Genomic DNA, 25,825 nt, shown 5'->3' with positions numbered 1-25,825 from the left:
CGAAACATTGAGCATATGCCACTAATCTGAGACACAGAGCATATGCCACTGATATGAGGCATAGAGCATATGCCACTGATATGAGACACAGAGCATATGCCACTGATCTGAGACACAAAGCATATGCCACTGATATCAGACATAGAGCATATGTCACTGATATGAGACACAGAGCATATGTCACTGATATGAGACATTGAGCATATGCCACTGATCTGAGACACAGAGCATATGCCACTGATATGAGGCATAGAGCATATGCCACTGATATGGGACTCAGATCATATGCCACTGATCTGAGACACAGAGCATATGCCACTGATATGAGACATAGAGCATATACCACTGATATGAGACACAGAGCATATGCCACTGATAAGAGACATAAAGCATAGGCCACTGATATGAGACATAGAGCATATGCCACTGATATGAGACAGAGCATATGCCACTGATATGAGACATTGATCATATGCCACTGATATGAGACTTTGAGCATACAATACTGAATTTGGAGGGCTACATAATTCCTTGATTAGAGATGTGGTGTAAATAACAATTATAAGATGCAGGGTGCTGACAGAATCAAACCTAGTACCTGAACAACCTAGATGTGAGTTGAGTGAGTGAATTGAAAATTTGTGCATTTAAAATCATTGACTGATGATAAACAAGCATGTAAACTTGACCCAGAAGTTGAGACTAAACAGAAAATAAAGCAGAAATATTGTAGAAAGCAACATACATAAACTTCAGTGGGAATATGCATTGCAGCAGAACATGTTGCTTAAGATGCAGTGTAGTAAGAAACAACTAACAAGGAACTGCACCCAATGCAAACAATGTAACACTACACATAAAAAAGATGTGAGGGAAAAGACTGAAGAATGAGTGGCACAGTACGTTATTATGGATGAATATACTTTACCAATAAAATGCACCAGAAACAAAGAATTAAGCATTACAGAGATAAGAAGACTGAAGTGCTTGTGAGTACTATGCATATAATTCCTTTGAACAGTATGCAAAGTAAAGTTAAAAATTCAGGGACACAATGCAACAAACCCTGAAAATTTGTCAGAGAATGAAGTCTGGTCAGAGTCACTGCAATTTAATGGCAGACCTGTTGTACTTATGCTTGAAACTGGACGGGAGTGAAATATAATGTGTGAAGTTATGTTGGAATGACTGTTGTTGAAGTGCAAACTATAGGAGTTTTACATGTGAACATTGGCATAGTTGGACTGTGGTTAAAAAATAATGTTGCCTGATGGCTGTTTCAAATAATAATAAAACAATCTCAGATAAAACAAACCAATACATGTCAGAGATGTATGTGTGTTAGTGAATATAACTAATACAATTTAAGCTTTACAAATGAAAATGGAGTTATATAAGCAGTGAGAATGTTCCAGAGCTCCATTCACAGATTCTCAAGGAAAAGCAGCATTGTTTGCAGGTTCACAAAGTCAACAAGCATAATTCGGAAATTTAGATGGTTGAACGCTTCACCAGAGAACTAGAGTATAATATGGTATGCTGCTATGGAAAATAGTGCAGAATGTCAGAATTAAATAGAAAAGTCTTAGCAATGAAGGAAAAACAAAAATTTACAAACAATGCATCTGTTATCCTTGCTGCAAATGTAGAAGCGCAATATGCAATACAGTGAAAGTAAGAATAAGACTTCATCAAACTATTCTGAACTTTTTCTAAGGTCTGAGTCATCCTAAGGCATACCTTTATGTCAGACTGTCACCAGTTACTGTGCCAGTGATTGAGCCACTATTCAGAGTACCTGCTGCTCTGAAATGAAAACTGAGTACAAACATAAACCTGTGCAGCAACTATGTGTCATTATTAGCCCTTTCTGTACACTTGGTCTGCTTAATAGCATGGTAACTGTTGTTAAGCAAGAGAAAGAACACTGAAAAAAAAATCACACAAGATCTCAAACGGATTTTTAAGGGAACAATATCGAATACAAATAGTAAGACTGTTTACATAATGCCTGACACGAGTTTTCTCGGTGCAAGATATTAACCAGTGGAGGGACTATGCAAATGAAGCTAGTTGAGGCAGGTTGAAAGTTATGCACCTTTAACAGACAATTAGGCAGAATCCGATTTCTGAGATTACTGTTTGGCATTTCACTTGTCCCAAAGAGTTGTAGCTGATATAATTGAAGATTCAGGAGTTATGGGCATTACTAATGATACTTTATCTTCGGGTATCACCAAGCAACAGTCTGATACAAGGCTAATTAAATTGGTAGACAGACTAAGGTCACACAGTTTGAAACTGAACAAAACATAAAACTGCTAAGTCTTATTTGAAATATAGTGATTATCTTTTTATAGGTAACGGGGTACAACTAGATGCAAACAAGGAATGTACTATTGTAAGCATTCAAAGTCCAAGGGATAAGGCCTCACTAACACATTTCTAGGGGATGGTACATTACCAGTGCAAGATCATACTATATTTGTCATATATAACTGTACCTCTGAGAAAAATGAGACAAAGTATAAGACTTTGCAAATCAAATTGAAAAAAGTTACCGCAGGTAGCACTTGCAATATTGCAGACATTGTTTTTAATAATTCAGAGTTACAAAATGGAAGTACAGTACAAACCAAGTAGACAGATGCACAATGTTGATATGATAAGCAGATCATCAGGATGAACGCAAAGAAGATTTTTAGAAGACAATTTCAAAGTTCTTAGGGTTGTGTCACAAAAATTAGTAATATATAAGTATTTCAAGTACTTTAAATATATATATATATATATATATATATATATATATATATATATATATATATATATATATATATATTTGCAGCTGTTGGATAATGATTGCTTTTCTGTTCTGACTGGTCTACATATGGAAGATATGCTACAGAGACCACAAAAGGTGATATTGTTACCATCTCTGAGCAGGATAATAGCCCTATTGGTACCACTAAACTAATTATACAGTATATATCTATCTATCTATATATATATATATATATATATATATATATATATATATATATATATATATATATATATATATATATATATATATATATATATATATATATATATATATATATATATATATATATATATATATATATGGGTCTACCTGAGATGGTCGAGAAGCCATTTGATCGACTTTCATTTGGTCGACAATTCATTTGGTCGACAGGCAGATTTGCCCCCCTCCCCAATGTTGTGCGACCCTGGAGTTGATATATGTAGTTAGGGGGGGTGTGGGGGGCACAGCCCCCCACATTGGGGGGTGTGGGGGGTGAAGCCCCCTACATAAAACTGCTTGTCGACCAAATGAACTGTCGACCAAATGAGTGTCGATCATATGGCCTGTCGACCATGTGATAGGGTTCCCTATATATATATATATATATATATATATATATATATATATATATATATATATATATATATATGTATGTGTGTGTGTGTTTGTGTATGAGTGTGTGTAAATATACAGTATTTCAACCTCATTTCAGTGATTACAGTGTTGCTAACCTGTTTGGTAAACACTACTAGGATTCCATTAAAGATCTGATTATCTGATTGCTAGTACGTGATACACTTCCTCAGTGCCTGAACATTCAATGTAGCTGAATATTCCCACAAATATCATCAATTCCAGAAACCCTTCAGAAGACTTTTTAGAAAGAATGTCACTTAACCAGACAAACCTACACTGGCCAAACAGCCAATGATTCTTTCTTCTGCACATACTTGAAAAGAATAATTATAGGTTCATAGGTTCATAGGTAAGTACTAGGCTATCTGCCCGAGGGCATCTGTAAGCCTAGCCAGAATGTGTTGGCTTTTGCCATCCCCTTAGATTAGTTCCCTGTGCCTCTGTCCAGCAGAGCCATTAGTTCCCTATGCCTCTGTCCAGCAGAGCCATTAGTTCCCTATGCCTCTGTCCAGCAGAGCCACTGCAATGATCCCCAGGGTAAGTTTTCTGTTTCCCATCCACTCGTCAAGGTTTCTCTTGAAGAGTGTTAGTGAAGGGCTCTGCCTAATGTAGATTAGAATCCTGTTCCAAAGCATGGGGAGTCTCTGGGACAGGAATATATCCCTCCAGCACGTCCTATTTATCATCGTGGTTAGGTTTAGATCCCTAGAGCATGTGGCTCTCGGGGATTTGTTTTTTTTTTAGGTGGAGCATGTTGATCAATTCTGGGTTGGACATGGCCTTGTATGTCAGGCAGAAATCACCTCTGAGTAAGCGGTATGCAACCGAGTACAGCTGGAGTTTCTTTAGTCAGGCTGCATAGGGCATATGTTTGAGGCCAGTAATCCTCTTGGTGAGGTACTTCTGTGGTCTTTCCAGCTGTTGCAGGTGTCTTGTAAGGTACATCCTAAATGGGGCATTGTACTCTATGATGGGTCTAAAGAGTGATGAGTAGAGGGGCACAATAACCTCTTTTGTTCTAGATGCAAACCCTTTTGTGATTAGGTGGGCCACATAGAAGGATTTTCTAACCGCCTTGGCAATATGATTATCAAAGGAGAGATTACTATCTACTTGGGTCCCCAGATCCCTTATAACATTTTCTGTATTTAGGGGACTACCATGTATGTGGTAGTTCATGGGTACTTTGTTTTTTCCAAAGGGGATGACTATGCACTTTTTGGCATTTAGCTTAAGGCCATGATTTTGACACCAGGTATCCATCTCAGTGAGACCCTTCTGGAGGATGTCTGTATCATTTGGAGAGTCATTTATGGCCCCAGTTTTCAGTAGTCTGTGAACTTGGTCAGCCATAGTCCTTCTGTGCTTGCCTGTACCTCTGAGAAGTATATACCGAACAGGAGGGGTCCCAGGACTGAGCCCTGGGGTATGCCACTTGTAACCAGTTTAGAGTCGGACCTAGAGCCTGCAACTCTCACTGTGTGGGTTCTATCCATGAGCCAACTGGCAACGCATCTCATGACATAGGGGTTTATGCTCAGGCTGGTGAGCTTGTCTATAGTACCAGAATGGGGAATGGTGTTGAAAGCCCTTGCGAGGTCTAGGTAGGCTGTGTGGACCTCCTTTCCCTTGTCTAAAGCCTTGGTAACTGTCTCAAAGAAGTCCACCAGGTTTAGGAGGCATGATCTGCCCTTAACAAAGCCATACTGGGTAGGGCCCAATGTTTGGAGGTTTCCAATGTCTCTGTTAATGAGTTCCATGATGATGCGCTCCATAGCCTTGCAGGCCAGGCTAGTCAGGCTTATAGGGCGATAGTTCCTGGGGTCTGCTGTGGCTCCACCTTTGTGGTGCGGGATAACTGTTGCTGTGCACCACTCTATGGGTAAGTAGCCTGTAGAGAGGCTGAGTTTGAACAGTGTGTTTAGGTGAGGGGTTAGTTCATTTTGGAGTTCATGTAAGACACAGCCTGGGACACCGTCCGGTCCCATTGAAGCTGTGTTTTTGGCTTTGGATAGTGCCTTTTTTAACCTGTGTGTCAGTGATTGCCAGTGCTCTACATTCTTCTGGTATGGTTATTGGCTCTTTAGGGGGTGAGAGGGGGGTGAAGTTTGCACTAAACCTGTCTGCCAGAATGTTGGCAATGACAGTCAGTTCAGTGTATTTTGTGCCATTCTGCACTAGCTCAGAGCAGATCTGAGAGTTTCCACTTAGGTTCTTGACATAGCTAAAGAACACTTTGTGGTTATTTTTGGAATCCTTGGCAATGTTTCTTTCAAAGCTAGCCTTGGATGATTTTATGAGGGATCATAGTTTTTTGCTGATACTGATCAGGGATGTCTTCCCTTCTTGGGATTTTACTCTTTTCTGTACTAGTTTCCTCCTTCTATTGTATAGTTGTTTATGGCAGGGGTCCACCTGACTGGTTTCCTTTTCTTGGAGGAGTGAGTCTTGGTTTTGCTTGGGACAGCACAATCCATCCATTCTTGCAGGTGCTCATAGAGTGTTGTTGTAAGGGCTTGGACAGCATTGTCCTTTAGCTTGGGGGCTGTGAACCTTTCCACCTTGGTCTTAAGTAATGTGAAGTTTGCTTTTGAGAAGTTTTTCATGGTGGTTTCCTAGATTGGGGGTGGAATTTGGATATCTAGAGTGATTAGTCTATGGTCTGATCTAACCAGCGAGGGGTTGACCTCCGGTGTAGAACACCGGTCGCCCATGTTGGTGATGACCAGGTCCAACATGCTGTCACCTCTGGTGGGGGTATTGACCAGTTGATCCAGGGCATTCAAGTTTATAAATTCTAGGAAGCTTTGGGGAAAGGAGTTAGTACCTGAGTAGTTCTCCCAGTTAATGTTTGGGTAATTGAAATCCCACAATATTAGGGCATTTGGTAGGACCTTCATATTTTCCAGTGTCTTCAGAAATGCGGAATGGGGGTCCTGGGTCATGGTGGGTGATCTGTAGCAAGCTACAATTTGAATTGCAGTTTTTCCCATTGTTAGTTGCACATGGATGATCTCTGAGGCTTTGTACTGCGCCACTGACCTGGAAGAGTGGGTATTCTTGATGAATATGGATACACCCCCGCCTTTTGTGTTTTGGTCTGGGTTCTGTGGCACAAAAGCATGGTATGAGTTATAGCCTGGTAGTGCTGGGGTGCTCTCTGGAGCCTTAAATCAGGTTTCTGTTACTGCATAGATATTGATGTTCTCCATACTGAGGAGTGCCTCGAGTGCATGCATTTTGAGGTTTAGATTCCTGGCGTTGAGAAGCATTACCCTCAGTTTTTGGTTACTTGTGCTATTTATGGTGGTGGGTTTGTCGTTTGAGCCTTGCCTAAAACAGGCACTGTGGGGGTCACCTAAGGGTGACAGGTGCAAGCCATCTCTTGTGAAGCAACGTGGCTTGTCGAGCATGTCATCCCAGGCGGACAGATACTGGATCCCCTTTGAATGACACCAGAAACTTAGCCAGTTGTTGAAATTGATAATTTTTTTCTTTATACTGTGGCATCATTCTTGGTGAGGGCCGGATACTACTCAGGGTCAGGGTCATACTGGCCTGGGCTACGTGATCAGACAGCTCTTCAATGTCTCTTTTCATATAGTCCAACGAGGTACGTCTCAGGTCATTCACACCAACATGGACAATGACAGAGTCGTATTTGTACTTGTTCTGGAGCAACCTGAGTGCTTGTGTTATGTGGTGGATCCCGGCGCCTGACAGGCAGCTAACTGTAGCCTTCTCCTTGTCCAGCCTAGTTAGTGGGACATCAGTGTGCTTGACTATAGAGTCACTTATTACTAGTGTGTTGGGTATGTTATTTTGCCTTAATGGTGTGAAAATTGTCCAGAAGAATACATATTTTAAATATATAAGTATGCTGAAATTTTTGGCATTCCTAGGAGAAAACATGTAATGCTTTTGTTGTTTTAGATGATAAAGTATTCCAGGGACAGATTAATTATTATTTCTCTTCCTACAGTTCACTTTCTGACACCTACTGTGATAACAATTTACCATACTCTAATGTTATTACCACTTTTTTGGTCCCTCCTCCCGTCATTCATTAGTACCCTTCCAGCACCCCAATCTGCATCCATGTTAGGTCTACCAGCAGTCTTTGTGCCAACATGGACTATTCCAGTAGACATCAGGGGGCTCAGCATGTCTTTACATTCATACAGGGTGTTTTTCTTTCCTTTTTTTTTTTGCTATTATCTACCCACTTCCTACTTCCATTTGGACCTAATGGTATTGCCCGAGGGGCAGGCATGCAATAAGTACATCGTGTATTTCCCTACCTCCACAACAACTCAGCCATGTAGCTACCTTTATTCCCCTCTTCTAGTTGCACCTACCAGTGTGCAGTTCTCAGCTTCTACTAGGATTGACACAGGTGATAACTATGGGTCCACCTGTCCACCCCTGCATGGTAATGCCTATACCTCCCTATTGCTTTGTCAGTCACCTGAGTTGCTAATCAAACCCAAGCCGGCTGGGTCACAGTTAGGGCTTTATCCTTCTATGTCCCCAAAGCAGTAGTGTTACTACCACTTTACAGTTTTACATTTTGTCCTACCCAATGGTTATAAGCATTGTGCTCTCCAGAATACTACTTTGATCGTGCCTTCATCTGTGACACATTTATTTATTTATTTATTTATTTTCAGTTTGATTACCGGGGAAGTCCACTGGGCCTAGAAGTGTCCATTTTCAGTAGAGGCCCGGGGAGAAAAGCTCCAATAGAAATACAATACTATGAAGGTTACAAAATACAATAAAGGTTACATAATGTAGAGGTAAAATACAAGAGTGAGATTCATACATTCAGGAAACTGCAAAATACATCATAGGACAGTATAAAACAGGGACTTTTTTTTTTGAGGCTCTTCAGATGTTTACAATATTTACATATTTACAAACTTGGAGTTAATTAAAGTCTGCTAGTTCTGCTTTTGGAGGAATAGAAAAAAAAACTTGAGAGTAAAGTGGAAGAGGATTGTGGAGAGCTAGTGGGGAGACTCGTTAGTGTTTATGTAGGGTGAAAGCAGGAGCATTTCCATGTAGAAGATAGGTGTAGGAAAAGTTGGGTTTTGAAGGATTCAGTGTTATGTATAGTCCTAAGAGAAGGAGGAAGATAATTCCATTTTTTACCTAGAGAGAAGGAGAGTAGGAGCTGGCCAGCGGGACGTTTTGGTTTGTGGATGGAAATTAGGTTTTGGTGTTCAGATCTCAGGGATCTGTTTGGGATATATAGGAGAAGGATGTTCATTAAGGCTGGGCATTTATCTGGGGAGAGTATTAATTTGTGAGTGGTGGTTAGTTAGACATAGTCTAGGTGGTTAGGGAGTTCTAACCAGTTCAGAGATTTTAGGCTAAGGCAGTGGTGATTTGAGATTTTGGATTTAGTGTCAAATTTGGAGATCTTATTGTAGCAAGCTTCAAGTTTAGAGGTATTGGAAGCAGACAGATTGGTTAGCAGGGGGGCTGCATATAGATGAGAAGGAAGGAGGTAAGTAATTGCTAGGGAATGCCTAGAGGAGCTGGGGAGAAATTGGTTATTCTTATATAACATACCTAGTTTTTGGTGGTTTTCTTTATGTTTTGTTGTATGTGGGGGTCGAATTTAAGGTGTTCGTCTATGGTGATGCCAAGGAGTTTTGCAGAGGGGACCACTTCAATAGCAGTGTTAGTTTGGCTTAGGACATTGAAGATGTTTTTGTCAAAGGAGGAAACCCTGGTGGGCAGGAAAATTAGTATTTTAGATTTATTGGAGTTGAGGGAGAGGTGGTTTTGGTGCATCCACTTCTCTGTAGTGGAGAAAGCTGTTTGAGTCTTAGTAGTTCAGGAATGTTGTGGGCAGCACAGACTAAGGTAGAGTCATCAGCGTAGTGGATGACTGTAGTGTCAGGGATGACAGTGTGAAGGTTATTTATAAAGATGTTGAAAAGCACGGGTCCGAGGATGGACCACTGAGGAACGCCAGTAGGTGTAGGCAGAAAGGAAGAGTTGCAGTTCTTCCATCTGACAGCTTGAGATCTGTTGGATAGGTAAGTGGAGAACCAGGAATGAGTATTAGGGGAGAGATTAAGATTGGCGAGATGAGAGAGAAGGTGTGTATGGGAGATGGTGTCGAAGGCTTTAGATAGATCTAGCAGTACTGTGGATACAATAAGTCCAGAATCTCGGGCTTGATTGACAGTTTCTAGGAAGGATAGTAAGGCTGTTATGGTGCTGTGACCAGGATGGATGCTGTGCTGGGTGGGTGTTAGAAGGTGATTCTGAGTTAGGTAGGGCAAGAGTTGGAGGTGGACACATTTTTCAAGTATTTTAGATATTGGAGAGAGTAGGGCAATGGGGTGGAAGTTAGAAATAGTGTTTTTACCTCCTTTGTGAAGAGGTAGAATGTAGGCTGAATGCCAGAGTTTGGGTACGTATGACTCAATGATGGATCTGTTGATCAGGATACTAATTGGGAGAGCAATACCTTCGGCAGCGCATTTGAGGAAGGAGGAGGGTATGTTGTCAGGGGCATTAGAGCAAGGCTTGAGTTTGGATAAAAGTTTTTTTATAAAGGTGGTGGAAACAGGTTTGAGCTGGAAATTAAGGGGACAGTTATTAGGGTTGTTGGGTGCTCTGGACAGGGGGTTGGTTGGGTTATTTTTTGGGAATGTTTTGGTTAGTTTAGCTATGGATTCAGTAAAGAAGGTGTTGAAGCGGGAACTCAACTCACTATCAGTTAGACTAGGGTCAGGGCAGGGATTATTCCTTGATCCAGGATGGAGAAGAGAGTTGACTGATTTCCAGAATTGTTTTGGATTCTTATTGTTGTTGGACTGAAGTTTATTATAGTAGTTTTTTTTTGTTCATAGTGATAAGTTTTTTACTTGATTGCAGAGTTGGGTGTATTGGAGCAAGGTAGAAGGCAGTTTGTTTTTCTAATAAAGCTTCCAAGCTTTGTCCCTGTGGCGCATAATTTGTTTAGTTTCTTTAGTCAGCCAAGGAGCAGAGGTGGCTTTGGTTCGTTTGTTTCTTAGAGGGGCTAAGGAGTTAAGAGTATTTAGGAAGATAGAGTTGAAATGCTCTACAGCGTTGTCAAGTGGAAGAGTGTTTAGGATTTGCCAGTTAATTTGTTTAAAAATGTTGGAAAAAGTTGAGGGGTTGAAGTTGCTAAGGTTATGAGTTTGGATGTAATGGTGTTGGTGTTGGATGGAGCTAGTTGATAGATGAATGAAGGCAGGGAGATGTCACTGAAGGTGTCAGGGATAGTGCCAGAGAGAATGATTTTGTTTGGATGGGAGACTAGAATCCAATCTATAATGGTCCCTGGGGGGTGGTTTTTGTTAAGATGGGTTGCTGAATGGATTACTTGAGAGAAGTTATAAAGGTTAATAGTTAGGGAAGGGGATGGTGTGTTAATTTTATTCCAGCCAATATTGACATCACCAAGAATATAGGTTTCATATTTTATTTCAGTTGAGGCCCAGTGAAGGATATTTTCAAGGGTAGTGATATTATTGCCAGGGGAGATATATAAGGAAATAATGTCCATAGCTCAGTGTTTGCTATATGAGTGGCACAGAAACATTTAGTAAAAACGCTAAAAAAAAATTAGGGCTGTTACACAGAACAAAGGTCATTCTGGCAGACCCAGTAGTACCTAGTTCCTAATCTCCTCTGTGCTAGTATCATCTTTACTGATGTACCTGATATTCAACTATCCAGGCTGCAGCAAACCTACAACAGAAGTGTTATATCTGCAGCCACTTTCACCAGCAGATTACATGATTTGTATTAGCCTTCTGTAAGTCACATATGAGTGCAACAGCATTTCTGCAAAAATGTGAAACAAATCAGTCTATATTCCTGTGTGCAATGGGTGCAACCCTCACCCACATGCAGGGAATGAATTCCTACAGCTACTTAGTATTTAATATAACCTACTCCAGAGTCACGCACCTTCAGGATAATGTATGAGCTTTCTTGGAAAGGGTAATTCTCCCTACTGCACTTCAATGAAGCGAAAGATAATGGGCTACACCATATAAGTACTTTAAGAAAAATACAATATCTAAAACCTGGTCATTCTGCTGGTCTCTAACCAGGAATTCATTAAATTCCTTCATCCCTGCTAGACACCCTGCTCCAGAATCAAAATTCCAGGTCATCAACTCTGATTTGAGTAGACTGCGGTGGTGGTGCCGCGGTAGCGTTGTCGCCTCACAGTAAGACGTTGTTCTGTTCGATTCTCAGCTAGAGCATCTTCTGTGTGGAGACATGCGTGAATGGGCGTACCTTCGTTGAAGGTTGTGCGTCAGGGCTGGCAACTCGGCACGTAAAAATCTACTGCCAATCATTAGTGGAGCAGAGTTCCGCTGTGGCGACCCCTCACCGGGAAAAGCCGAAAGACACAACAATAACTCTGATTTGAGTCACACAATTAATCATAGTTTCCAAATAAGGAAACAATTGCAATAACTTCCTGTTTTTAGCTTCAGTAGTAAATCTCTGGAATAAACTCTCCAGTGAAATCAGGCAAATCTCAAAGACTAATGCTTTAAAAAATAAAATGCATTCTCTCAAACAGGATTTTCAGATATAATACAGGTATTACATAACTGCCACTAACTTATTTCTCTCATAAACGATAACTCCCTCTCTTCATGCTCTCCACCTCTCCTCTGCTAACTTCTTCACATCTACCTTGGAGTGTTCCACCACATACTCTTGTTCCCTGACATCTGTATCTTCACCTACTAGCAGTTACATTCCTTCCTACTACACGTTCCCTGTTCCTTGAGTAGTAAATGACTCCTTGATTCCTACTAACTGAACTTCTCTCTTTCAAGCTGTCATCGGTGGACTGTATGTAAATAATGTATCTCTAACTGTTCTCATAATGTTAATTACATGATGCTTCCGCATTCCATTTTATCCCAAGTTTACTATCCCTTGTTTATTTCTATTCTCTGTAAGCACTCCTACTGCTAACACTGCATTGTATGCAGATGTCTGTAACTAGCTTCCAGCCAAATCCTTAATTAATTATCAAGCTGTTCCACAATAATGTTACTTTCTTTATCTAGCTACTGAATTATTTGGCCTAGTATTATTTTACTTGTCTTTATTTACTATTTCTTCATTTGTTGCCCTAACAAAAGCCTTTATATCATATTAAGGCTGCACACAATGGTAAAAATTATTAGTGCTGCTGTCTACATTACTGTCATAAACAAAAATGTATAGGTTCATAGGTAAGTACTAGGCTATCAGTCCTAGGGCCTATACAAGCCTAGCCAAAAAGGTACCCTGGCTTTCGCCGCCAAAGAAAATTATTTTCCTGTGACCCTGTCGAGCAGAGCCACAGAGGTGATCCCTGGGGTGAATTTTGATAGGTAGTTTGTTCCAGAGTATGGGAAGTCTCTGGGACAGGAATCTATCCCTCCAGCATGTTCTGTTTATTGTGGTGACAAGGTTTAGGTCCCAACAGCATGTAGCTCGGAGGGATTGGGATTTCTTTAAGTGGAGCATGTCCAACAGCTCTGGGTTTGATTTAGCTTTGTATGTTAGGCAGAGATCGCCTCTGAGTAGGCGATATGCGATGGAGTAAAGCTGGAGTTTTTTGAGACGGTCTGCATAGGGCATCTGTTTGAGGCCAGTAATCCTCTTTGTGAGGTATTTCTGCTGCCTTTGCAGTTGTTGCAGATTTCTTGTGAGGTACATACCAAAAGGGGCGTTGTACTCTATAATGGGTCTGAGTGTTGAGTACAGGGAAACAATGACCTCTTTTTTCCTGGATGAGAAACCTTTTGTGATGAGGTGTGCCACTTAGAAGAATTTCCTGACTACTGTGGTGATGTGATTATCAAAGGAGAGACTACTGTGCACCTGTGTCCCAAGGTCTCTTATTACACTTTTGGTGTTAAGTAGACTACCACCTATGTGGTAGCTCATGGGTACAGAGTTTTATATCAAAGGGGATGACAGTGCACTTTTTGGAATTGAATTTGAGGCCATGGCTTTGACACCAGGCATCTGTCTCAGTGAGGCCCTTTTGTAGGATGTCTACATCGTAAGGAGTTTCAATTATGGCTCCTAGTTTGCAGTCATCTGCGAACTTCATTAGCCAAAGACCTTCTGTGTTAGCCTGTACTTCAGTAAAGTAGATAGCAAACAGGAGAGGACCCAGGACTGAACCCTGTGGTACTCCACTTGTCACTGGTCTGTAGTGGGATTTGGAGTCTGCTACATTCACAGTGGGGGTTCTGTCAATGAGCCAGTTGGCAACCCATCTTGTGACATAGAGATTTATACCTAGTTTAGTGAGTTTATCTATAATTCCATTGTGGGGGATGGTGTCAAAAGCCTTGGCGAGATCTAGATAGGCTGTGTGAACCACCTTACCCTCGTCTATGGCTTTGGTGACTGCTTCAAAGAAGTCAATCAGGTTTAGGAGACATGATCTGCCTTTTACAAACCTGAACTGGGTGGGGTCCAGAGTTTGCAGATTACCAATGTCTTTGTTTATAAGTTGCTTGATGATACATGTCATGGCCTTGTAGAGCAGGCTTGTTAGGCTAATGGGGCGGTAGTTCCCGGGGTCCGTGGTGGCTGCCTGTCGCTGTTTGCCATTCAGTGGGCAAAAAGACTGAGGTGAGGCTATGATTGAACATGGTGCTTAGGTGGGGTGCCAGTTCATTCTGTAGTTCATGTAGAACCCAGCCTGGGATGTTGTCAGGTCCCATGGATGTCGTGTTCTTGGTTTTGGAGAGTGTGGTTTTTACCGATGCAGCCATTATTATAGGAACTTTGCTTTTTTCCAATATAGAGATAGGCCCTTTAGAGGGTGGGGGTGGGGTAAAGTTAGCACTAAACCTATCTGCCAGGATGTTGGCAATATCAATTGGTTCTGTTTATTTAGTGCCATTGTGCTCTAACTCGGAGCAGATCTGAGTGTTGCCATTGAGATTCTTGACATAGCTATAGAATGCTTTGTGGTTGTCATTAGAATCAGTGGCAATTTTGTTTTCATAACTAGCTTTGGAGGATTTTATGAGGGTTCTCAGCTTCTTACTGAAGCTGACCAGGGAGTTCTTCCAGTCATGGGATTTTACTCTTTTTTGCAACAGTTTCTTTTTTCTGTTGTAGAGTTTGTTTATGGCAGGGGACCACTAGATTGGCTTCCTTTGTTTTGGAGGATAGCATCTTGGTTCTGTTAGGGATAGATTGATCCATGCACTTGTATAAGTGCTTATAAAGTGTGTTTGTGTAGGATTCAGCAGTCATACCTCTATTGTCCATCTGCATGGGCGTTGTGAAGTTTGCCACTTCTGTCTTAAGAAGAGTGAATTTGGCCTTGGAGAATTTTTTTATGGTGGTTTCCCTAATGGGGGATGGGGCGGGATGTGGATGTCTAGGCTGATTCCTTGTTGGTCAGATACGACCACAAGCCAATTGACCTCTGGTGTGGAACACCGGTCACCCATGTTGGTAATGACCAGGTCTAGGATATTGCTGCCCCTGGTGGGGGTGTGGATAAGTTGATCCAAGGCATTGGAATTTATGAATTCCAGAAAACGTTGAGCAAAAGAGTTGGTACATGAGTAGTTTTCCCAGTTAATAGTGGGGTAGTTGAAATCGCCCATTATTAGAGTGTTGGGTTGTACCCTAATATTTTCCAGTGTATCAAGAAATGAGGAGTGAGAATCCTGGGGCATGGTGGGGGATCTGTAGCAAGTTACAATTTGGATTGCGTTCTTGCCCAGAGTTAGTTGCACTTGGATAATCTTGGATGCATTATGCTGAGCAACTAGCCTGGAGGTGTGGATATCCTTAATGAATATGGACACGCCTCCACCTTTAGTGTTTCGGTCCAGGATATGTGGCCAAAAGGTTTGGTATGAATTATAGCCTGGTAATGCTGGGGTGCTCTCTGGTGCCTTGAACCAGGTCTCTGTCACTGCACAGACGTTGATGTTCTCCATTTTAAGGAGTGTCTCGAGTGAATGCATTTTGAGGTTTAGACTTCTAGCATTAAGCAGCATTACCCTCAGATTTTGCTTGCTTGTACCTGTTATGGTGGTGAATTTGTCATTTGAACCTTGCCTAAAAAAGGCACTATAGGGGTGGCAAGAGCTTTAGCCAGTATCCGGAATCCCAAGGGCGACAGGTGCAGGCCATCTCTGGCAAAGCATTGTGGTCTGTTGATCATGTCGTCCCAGGCAGACAGATACTGTATCCCCTTGGAATGACACCAGAAGCTTAGCCAATTGTTGAAGTCAATCATTTTGTCCTTGTACTGTGGCATCATTCTGGGTGATGGCAGGATGCTACTCAGGGCTAGGGTCATATCTGCCTGGGCTACAAGATAGGAGAGCTCCTCCATGTCTCTTTTCATATAGTCCAGGGAGATACGTCTCAGGTCATTCACACCAACATGGACAATGACAAAGTCATATTTGTACTTGTTGTGGAGTGACCTGAGTGCATGCATTATGTGGCAGATCCTGGCACCTGACAGGCAGCCGAGAGTAACTTTCTCCTTGTTTAGCCTGGTGAGTGGAACATCAGTGTGCCTGACTATATAGTCACCTATGACTAGACTGTTGGGTACGTTGTTATGCCTTATGGGCTGTGGTTGAGTGGCACACTGAGTTTGTGGGCTATGTGTCATTTGGGTTGTGCTGGGGGGTGGAGGCTGCATGCGTTTCTGCTTTGGAGGTCTCTGTTGCTTGAGCAGATTTTTATTGAGAGCCTCCGTGAATGTAGGTGTGTGTTTTGTGTTGCTATGTGTTTTTTTTGGTGGTGTAGGTTTTGAGGGACTATGTGATGAGTATGGTGTGGTGCAAGTGTTTACCTTCTCCTCTTGACTGTCTAGTCCAGTCTTGGGTGAAGAGAGCTTTGCTTCCAGTTTGGCTATATAAGTGCATCTCTCACAGGTTGTAGTGTTGGGCGGTAGGAGAATATGGTTGTCTTTGTACATGAGACAGTTGCTGCATTGCCCCAAGATGCATGCCCAGATTCTTCAGGTAGACAGGAGAAAACACTGGGAGCTGACTCTTAGACATGCCTGGATAGGTGCTTATTTATCAAGTACTAAAAACTGTTTTCCTCTAGACAAGTGAGGAAAGTTGAGTGCTGTAGTAATTTGTAGCTTATTTAGTGCTTACAACGAGTTCTGAACAAGTGCTGAGCTCAAAGAAACAGATTTGAGTGCTAAAATTAAAACACTTGCTAGTTCTAAGGGAAAATTTGAAAAGCAGACTTTATGGCGCCAGGAACAGTTTAACCCAAGCTAAGCGGCAATGTATAAAGTGTATTTTTGTTTTAATATAACAGTAGCAAATGAGCAAACTGATTTAAACAAATTACCCAATTAACCAGTTAAAAAGCTCAAAACTGAGCCCTGGTCCAGCAGTCTTCAATCAGACAAGTTCTAACTGTACACACCTGCCACTAGGGTGCAAGGGAACCTTCTCCAAAAAAGATGGCCTGGATTAGTGCTCAAATTAAACAAACAAAGCTAGATTCAGCATGCCTAAATCTAGTTTATGCTACAGCAAACAAGGTGCACCAAATTTCAGAAGGAAACAGTTAAAATAAGCAGGCACAACAATCCTTTAACCAGAAATTCCCAGCTCAGAAGGGCGGAATCTAACCTCTCCTCCCACAAGGGTGCAGACCACACCTTCTTAATGTAAAATAACTGGCCTGAAGCCCAAGTGCTTAAACCAGAACTAATACACTTTTAGACTAACGGACACAGAGCCTTCAATCAGAAATTCCCAATTTAGAAGGATGTAAGCTACCTGTCCTGCCACAACAGTGCAGACCACAAACCTGCTTAATGTAAAACAACTGGTCTGAACTCCAAGTGCTTAAACCGAAAGGCTTAGAATAACAGTTACAATTTAACCAGCTACTACCAAGCAGTTATAAATGCAGCAGAATAAATTCAATTGAGTGCTTTTAAGAAGAGGCAAAAACAAAATAAAGTGCATTTTTTTTATTTAAAGTAAAGTGCAAGGAGAGAGGAAGAAGAAGCAGAGGTTTAGAACCTAAGTGGGTTGGCCTTCTCAAAAGTTCTCTCTGTATTAAGTAGAGTGAATAACAGACTGGGAGGGGTATCCCAGATCAAATTTACAGCAGGGGCGGGCAACTGCAAAGCCGCCAACTATAAGAACACCACAAGAATAGGGTGGGGGGGGGCACTTTCAGGACAGATGAGAAACAAAACAATGCCAGAAAATATATAAAACAATTCAGTCAGGCAAAATTAATACAATGCAGAACTCTGAAAGGTTAAAATGCCAAGAAATATACTTATCAATCAGCAATATATTTCCAGATTCTTTGAGAATCACACCAGCTAGAACACCAGGAGTTTCCAACAGTGTATGCAAGAATTTACAAACAGAAACAATTTTTAAATCAGCAGGACAGATGAGAAACAAAACAATGCCAGAAAAAATATAAAACAATTTTGTCAGGCAAAATTAAGACAATGCAGAACTCTGAAAGGTTAAAATGCCAAGAAATATACTTATCAATCAGCAATATATTTCCAGATTCTTTGAGAATCATACCAGCTAGAACACCAGGAGTTTCCAACAGTGTATGCAAGAATTTACAAACAGAAACTATTTTTAAATCCGCAAGCCTTGAAGCAATCAGATAACACAAAAGCTGTTAGACCAGTTTTATAAACTCCACCTCAGAAATAGGGGGTAAGCAGTTTCAGGACAGATGAGAAACAGAAACAATGCCAGAAAATATATAAAACAATTCAGTCAGACAAAATTAAATCAATGCAGAACTCGGAAAGGTTAAAATGCCAAAAAATGTACTTATCAATCAGCGATATATTTCCAGATTGTTTAAGAATCACACCAGCTAGAACACCAGGAGTTTCCAACAGTGTGTAATGCTGTAGCTCCCTCTAAGACTTGTTGCGTTACAGTTTGGCAAGAACCAACTACCTGAAACCAAGTGATCAGGAAAACTACTTGATGAAAAATTAACTGTAAGCATTTTTCCGGGGTGAGGGGCTAAGCCTTCATGCACCCCCTCATGGTGGGAACTAGCTGCTCATACCCTGAGAACTTGTATACACTACTTCTATTATCATAGAAGTACAGTACATGGAAAATATTCCAAAAGAAAGGAATCTCTGTTGATGCACACTGCTAGGGAAAACAGGGACTGAGGAGTTTTAGCTTCACCAATTTGTGCTTGGTAAGTTGGTTCTTCTTGTAATTTGCATTCAAACAGCAGTACAACAGTCAGTTTTGTTTTGACTGAAAGTGTATTTAATTAATGTTCATGATTATATTATATGAAAAAATACTGTACTTGATACGGAAACATCTCTGCAGGTTTTTTCACCTGGGCCTCTTATGAAAATGAGGCATGCACAGTCAGATTTCTCCATTAATAAAAACAAATGGAAAAATTAGTAAATGTTCCAATGTTGTTGTGTCTTTCAGCTTTTAGGGGTCGCCACAGCGGAACTCATGTCCGCTAATGATTGGCAGCATATTTTTACGTGCCGAGTTGTTGGCCCTGACGCACAACATTCAACAAAGCTATGCCCATTCACGCATGTCTCCACACAGAAGATGTTCTAGCTGAGAATCAAACAGGACAACGTCTTACTGTGAGGCAACAACGCTACCGCAGCACCACCACCACAGTGTTAGTAAATGTTCCAATCAACCCTGTAAGTATAGTACTCTATACTGCTTCTTATCATCAGGTTATAGTTGCCCACATTAATAGCTGGCTATGAATTATATAATAGACACGGCCTTCTTAATTTAGCCACATCAAAATAAACAAATGAAATGAAATTTTAAATTTTAAAAATAACAGCAATGTCAGTATTTTTCTGATAAGAGAAGGCATACTTTTAAAATACAGATGAAAGATGTTCACAAAATATATCTCAGTAAAGTAATTTCAGAAAGAAATTATGTATTTAAGATCTGAAGGAGAATGTGAGATAATGTCTTTAAATCAGACCAGTTAAAAAGCCATTTGGAAAAACAGTGGTACCCAAGCTTCAATTACATTTTGCAGCTTATCTATAAATCATATCATCCAAGATATGTGCAATGCAATTACTTTTGTTTAATAGAAAAAGAGACAACAGTTCCTTTTTAAATTTTATTCATTGTCTTAACTTACTTGAGTTCCATCTGGACCTATTTTGTCTAGAGCTCCCACTGTGCTATACAGAAAACGGATGACTTTGTGAAAGTTGTCATCACCTATACTCCACGATCCATCCACCAGGAAAACAAGGTCTGCCTTGGCAGCTTTGCATACTATAAGATATGAAACAATAATATCAGTAGGGGCTGCAGGTTTCAATGTCCACTAATAGAAACTAGTTAAGAATATAATGTGGACCAAACACCAGGGATGGATACACTTCACCGCTTGTTTTCTAAATGGATTTTACCTGCTGAAGACCAGTAACATGATAATAAAATATGCATTTCCTACATTGTTTTGCATTTGAAGTTTACATGTACTGTGCTTTCTTTGAATTCATCTTCAGTATTTATTTATTTATTTTTGTACCAGGATCTCAAACATTCCTATAATGAATGTATGGACTCTTGCATATCAAGTATGACATTTATTAATAGATAGCTTTAGGCCTTTCACAGAAGATGCTGTTCTTCTCTGAGCCAAACTGAGAATTAGAAAGATGCAACTTTTAAAAATGAAACCATTAATGATCACATACCTTCTTTAGCAGGAGGAATTGTTGATGGGAATGGTGTTGTAGGAGGGGTTGTTGGTGGCTGTGTTGGAACCATTACTAAAAAGAAACAGAATGAAAGGAAGACATAGCATAAATTGACTTTGCTGTTTCTAAGAAGTTTTAATTCTTTTCATTAGAATTCTATTACTCCAGTTCTTTACTTATTGAAAATAATATATACCAGTTTGCCAGCTCTATAAATGTGAGTGCCAGCAAGACTGAGTTTTCTTAAGTCTGGTTTTATTTAGTCATGAGACAGGACTCTAAGTGAAAAAGTAATAAAATGTTATTAACTTCATCTGACTTTGCAGTCATATAATTATAGATCTGCTATTAATAAACAATTTATTTCACTAACTATATGGAAATAAATGTGTGATACCCATGCCTCCACACAAAGTGGTAAGGTACATATTAAACATTTAATCTATGTGTCTAATGCAGGGGAAAATAAACTTACTCAAGACTAATAACTTTTTTGCCTTCTTCAAGTAAGAAATACCATAACAGGAGTAATAGACAGGCATCGTAAGTGAATAAATTATTTATCCTTCAGAGTATTAAAATTTTACTATAAATGTCAATGTGTACTGAATTAACTATGTTCATATATCAAATAATTAATTTGAGGAATGAGCATTTCAGACTGGGATGACAAATCACATTAAGTACAAATGAAGCACTATAAAAAAGACAGAGAAAACACAGAGAAAGACATATGGATTATCACCCAAATATTTTTAAATTAAAGCCATAATACTGGAAGATTAAAAGAAAAAGTTGAAAGCATTTATTGAAACAGTGCTACCATTAAGGCAGATTTAGATTGACTAAAAGTAATAAATAACCATTAGAAATAGAAATAAATAAATAAGCAGTTAAACCCATGTATACTGATTCACAGACAGTAACATACTTTCTTAGTACACAGAGAGTGAGACATAAGGACAAGCAGCAGAACCCAGCAGAGTAAATGAAAAAGGTAATACATGATGACCACAGAGAACAAGTGCTGGGCATCAGTAAAGGAAGACAGTAATAGTTCTGGTATATTCTGTCCACACATGCAAATTCTGAGATTTGAAATACAGTGATTAGAAGTGCATATTCAGACTTACAAACTGCAGTACCGTAAAGCATATGTCTATGCCTTGTAATTCTGTTTTTGTTTGGTGATATTATTTTGTTGTACATTGCCTGAGCTGCTGAGCTCAGAAAATGTTGCTAATGTTCATGAAAATTCTGTATAATTTCCATAATACCTTGTAATGATGATGAATCTATTTTTTTCCTTGTGTAAAATCTTTGGCTAGATTTTTCCTGCAACCCGTCTGTAAGGTAATTGCTTCAGGGTGTGCCTTTTTGCTTCTTGCTTTGTCATTTGCGTTAACTTATTGCATGTGATGCCTTCAGATAACACGTCTTGTTTCTAGAGCTGATGGAGAAATATCTAGGCTTACTGTTAAAGTATGATATAGGGAAACACATCTCTGCTTGATATGTTTTTTGATTTTTCTTTGTATTACTGAAACCCTCAGCTGGGCACTCTATTATCAGAATTAAATACTTTTGAAATATTTGTTACTTTTGAAGAAAGTCTGCAGATTTTGTAAGATGCCTTGTAGTGTAGCTCTAGATGACAATAAACCAGTCACATTAGCCCTGCATGTCCCACCAAATGGGCCAGTACCAATGCTTGCAGTAGTACAAGGCATCAGTGTAAATGCAAGCCATACCTTAAACCTGCACAACTAGGACAATAATGACATAAATGTTTCAAACTATGTGTGTGTGTGTGTGTGTGTGTGTGTGTGTGTGTGTGTGTGTGTGTGTGTGTGTGTGTGTGTGGAACTCTAGCTAGACCTGTACATCAATGTAAAACTCTTCTTTTGAATTTGCCTCCACAAATTTTTGGGTGATGAAAAAATGACAGTTGTGATGACTAGCTGTGGGGAAATTCTGCACACCATTAATTACAACCTTCTTAACATTTTGTTACTATGAAACAGGACTCAATTATTGCCATCCACAGGACCATTTTGATGAGGGTGCTATAACCTGTTTTGGACTGGCAGCATCCTCTGGTTGCCCACCATGCATACATATCAATCGTCAGCTGAACTAAATGATTATGATCAGCATATCAGATGATTTGATGTCACGGGGGGTTTCATGAGTGTTGTGCAAACTGGTGAGGCAGTGTTATAGGCAGTCTGTATAGGAAACTCAGTGAAAACAGCTCTGGACAAAAGTCATGCATGGTCTCTTTGTTCTCATGCTTCCCTGACAGCTGGAGTTTCATTCAGTCAGTGTGACAATCTGTGTCAATAGATACAAAAAGGCATTCCACCTCCTCTTCTAGCACCACTTTCAGGGAATTCTGGACAACCCTGCATGGGTCATCATAGGTGGAAGCAGACCTCATGTGCATGCTGTCTAGTTCATAGGTTCATAGATTTGTACTAGGCTAACTACTCTTGTGGGTCATTTTAAGCCTAGCCAATTACCCCATGAGAATCAAACTCTGCACCTTGGGTTTGTAAGGCAAACAACTATTAGGCCAACCTCCCAACTCAAAGGACCTTTTCAGGTAAGAATCAAACCCTGTACCTTTTGACTGTAAGGAAAACACCTTATGCCAACCTCCAACACATTTCTTCTTTCCTGTGCTGCTGCATTGACCCTGGGCTTGGAGGTACGAAGTCATGGTTGCAGAACTCTATTAACTCTGACTTCATGATGACTGTTCTACCCCAACATCTTGGTCACATACTGAAGATGCAGCACCAGGATCTCCTATGTGCAATAGGTTTCTCCTTGGAATAGAGATATTTAGGTTCATAGGTAGGTACTAGGCTATCGGCCCTAGGGCCTATATAAGCCTAGCCAAAAAGGTACCCTGGCTTTCGCCACCCAAGAAAATTATGTTCCTGTGCCCCTGTCAAGCAGAACCACAGAAGTGATCCCCGAGGTGAATTTCCTATTACCCATCCAATCATCAAGATTTTTCATGAAGAGTGCTAATGAGGAGCTCTGTTTGACATAGATAAGTAGTCTGTTCCAGAGTATGGGAAGTCTCTGGGACAGAAATCTATCCCTCCAGCATGTTCTGTTTATTGTGGTGACAAGGTTTAGGTTCCTAGAGTGAGTAGCTCAGAGGGATTGGGATTTCTTTACATGGAGCATGTCCAATAGCTCTGGGTTTGACATAGCTTTGTATGTTAGGCAGAGATCACCTCTGAGTAGGCGATATGCGACGAAGTAAAGCTGGAGGTTTTTTTGAGATGGTCTGCGTAAGGCATCTGTTTGAGGCCAGTAATCCTCTTTGTGAGGTATTTTTGCGGCCTTTCCAGTTGTTGTACATGTCTTGTGAGGTACATACCAAAAGGGGCATTGTACTCTATAATGGGTCTAATGAGTGATGAGTAGAGGGGAACAATTACCTCTTTTTTCTGGATGAGAAACCTTTTGTGATGAGGTGTGCCATGTAGAAGGATTTCCTGATCTCTGTGGCGATGTGATTATCAAAGGAGAGACTACTGTCCACCTGTGTCCCAAGGTCTCTTATCACACTTTTGGTGTTAAGTAGACTACCGCCTATGTGGTAGTTCATGGGTACAGAGTTTTTACCAAAGGGGATGACAATGCACTTTTTGGCACTGAGCTTGAGACCATGGCTTTGACACCAGGCATCTGTCTCAATGAAGCCCTTTTGTAGAATGTCCACATCATTAGGAGTTTCGATTACGGCTCCTAGTTTGCAATCATCTGCGAATTTAGTTAGCCAAAGACCTTCTGTGTTAGCCTGTACTTCAGAGAAGTAGATACCAAACAGGAGAGGACCCAGGACTGAACCCTGTGGTATTCCACTTGTCACTGGTCTGAAGTCGTATTTGGAGTCTGCTACTTTCACAGTGTGGGATCTGTCAGAAAGCCAGTTGGCAACCCATCTTGTGACATAGGGATTTATACATAGTTTAGTGAGTTTATCTATAATTCCAGAGTGGGGGATGGTGTTGAACGCCTTGGCGACCTCTATATAGGCTGTGTGAACTACCTTACCCTCATCTATGGCTTTGGTGACAACTTCAAAGAAGTCTATCAGGTTTAGGAGTCATGATCTGCCTTTTACAAACCCGAACTGTGTGGGGTCCAGAGTTTGGAGATCTCCAATGTCTTTGTTTATGAGTTCCATGATGATATGTTCCATGGCCTTGCAGACCAGGCTCGTCAGGCTAATGGGGTGGTAGTTCCCAGGGTCTGTTGTGGCCCCCCCCCCTTTATGGAGTGGGATAAGAGTCATGGTGCACCATTCAATGGGCACAAAGCTTGAGGTGAGGCTATGATTGAACATGGTACTTAGGTGGGCTGCCAGTTCATTCTTTAGTTCATGTAGAAGACAGCCTGGGATGTTGTCAGGTTCCATGGATGCTGTGTTCTTGGCTTTGGAGAGTGAGGTTTTTACCTGTGCAGCCATGATTACAGGAACTTTACATTCTTCCTGTATAAAGATGGGCCCTTTAGGGGTGAGAGGGGGGTAAAGTTAGCACTGAACCTATCTGCCAGGATGTTGGCAATATCAGTTGGTTCTGTATATTTAGTGTTATTGTGCTATAACTCAGAGCAGATCTGAGTGCTGCCATTGAGATTCTTGACATAGCTATAGAATGCTTTGTGGTCGTCTTTAGAATCAGTGGCGATTTTGTTTTCATAACTAGCTTTGGAGGATTTTATGAGGGATCTCAGCTTCTTACTGAGGCTGACCAGGGAGTTCCTCCAATCGTGGAATTTTACTTTTTTTTTCTTCTGTTGAAAAGTTTGTTTATGGCAGAAGAACATTTCATTGTTATTAGCTTGTTATAGTCCTTTTGTGCTTGATTATAATGGTTCATTATCAGTTTCTGCGCAGGAGACAGACTGAAGGGGCTAACTTGTACCATCTTATGGGTCTGACTCTTTCCTCATTCCCTAAGTGTCTATCTGTCTCTCTATCTCTCTTTCTGCCCTTCTCAATATATGCTAATTTACATTTACAGGTGTGGCCTACAACATTGTACCTGCCTATCTAAGTACAGGTGGTGTGTCTCTACGTATGTAATTTCCCTGGAGTCTACACTCCTTGTCTCTGTCCTCTCTCTTTGCTGGTCTTGTGTTGTTTGTCTCTATGTTCCCCTCTGTAATGGTATTACACTCCTTGTCTCTGTCCTCTCTCTTTGCTGGTCTTGTGTTGTTTGTCTCTATGTTCCCCTCTGTAATGGTATTACACTCCTTGTCTCTGTCCTCTCTCTTTGCTGGTCTTGTGTTGTTTGTCTCTATGTTCCCCTCTGTAATGGTATTACACTCCTTGTCTCTGTCCTCTCTCTTTGCTGGTCTTGTGTTGTTTGTCTCTATGTTCCCTCTGTAATGGTATTACACTCCTTGTCTCTGTCCTCTCTCTTTGCTGGTCTTGTGTTGTTTGTCTCTATGTTCCCTCTGTAATGGTATTACACTCCTTGTCTCTGTCCTCTCTCTTTGCTGGTCTTGTGTTGTTTGTCTCTATGTTCCCTCTGTAATGGTATTACACTCCTTGTCTCTGTCCTCTCTCTTTGCTGGTCTTGTGTTGTTTGTCTCTA

General features: G+C 40.7%; 1 protein-coding gene across 2 annotated transcripts in view; it reads right to left on the bottom strand.

Moving 5' to 3' along the window:
• The window catches only part of COL14A1 (collagen type XIV alpha 1 chain), a gene marked incomplete at its 3' end in the record, with an annotated part of 1,869,522 nt that overhangs the window by 977,196 nt on the left and 866,501 nt on the right, over window positions 1-25,825 (bottom strand). For both annotated transcript variants that reach the window (XM_044066920.1, XM_044066919.1), the window contains 2 exon segments: window positions 19,628-19,767; window positions 20,196-20,270. In XM_044066920.1, coding sequence (XP_043922855.1) covers window positions 19,628-19,767; window positions 20,196-20,270 — 215 coding nt within the window.

This window comes from Protopterus annectens, chromosome 3.part1 (genome assembly GCF_019279795.1).
Source record: "Protopterus annectens isolate FY-2018-M chromosome 3.part1, PAN1.0, whole genome shotgun sequence".
NCBI classification, from domain to species: Eukaryota; Metazoa; Chordata; order Ceratodontiformes; family Protopteridae; genus Protopterus; species Protopterus annectens.
Note: the sequence above shows the minus strand (reverse complement) of the source record. Positions and strands in the feature narration are given on the sequence as shown.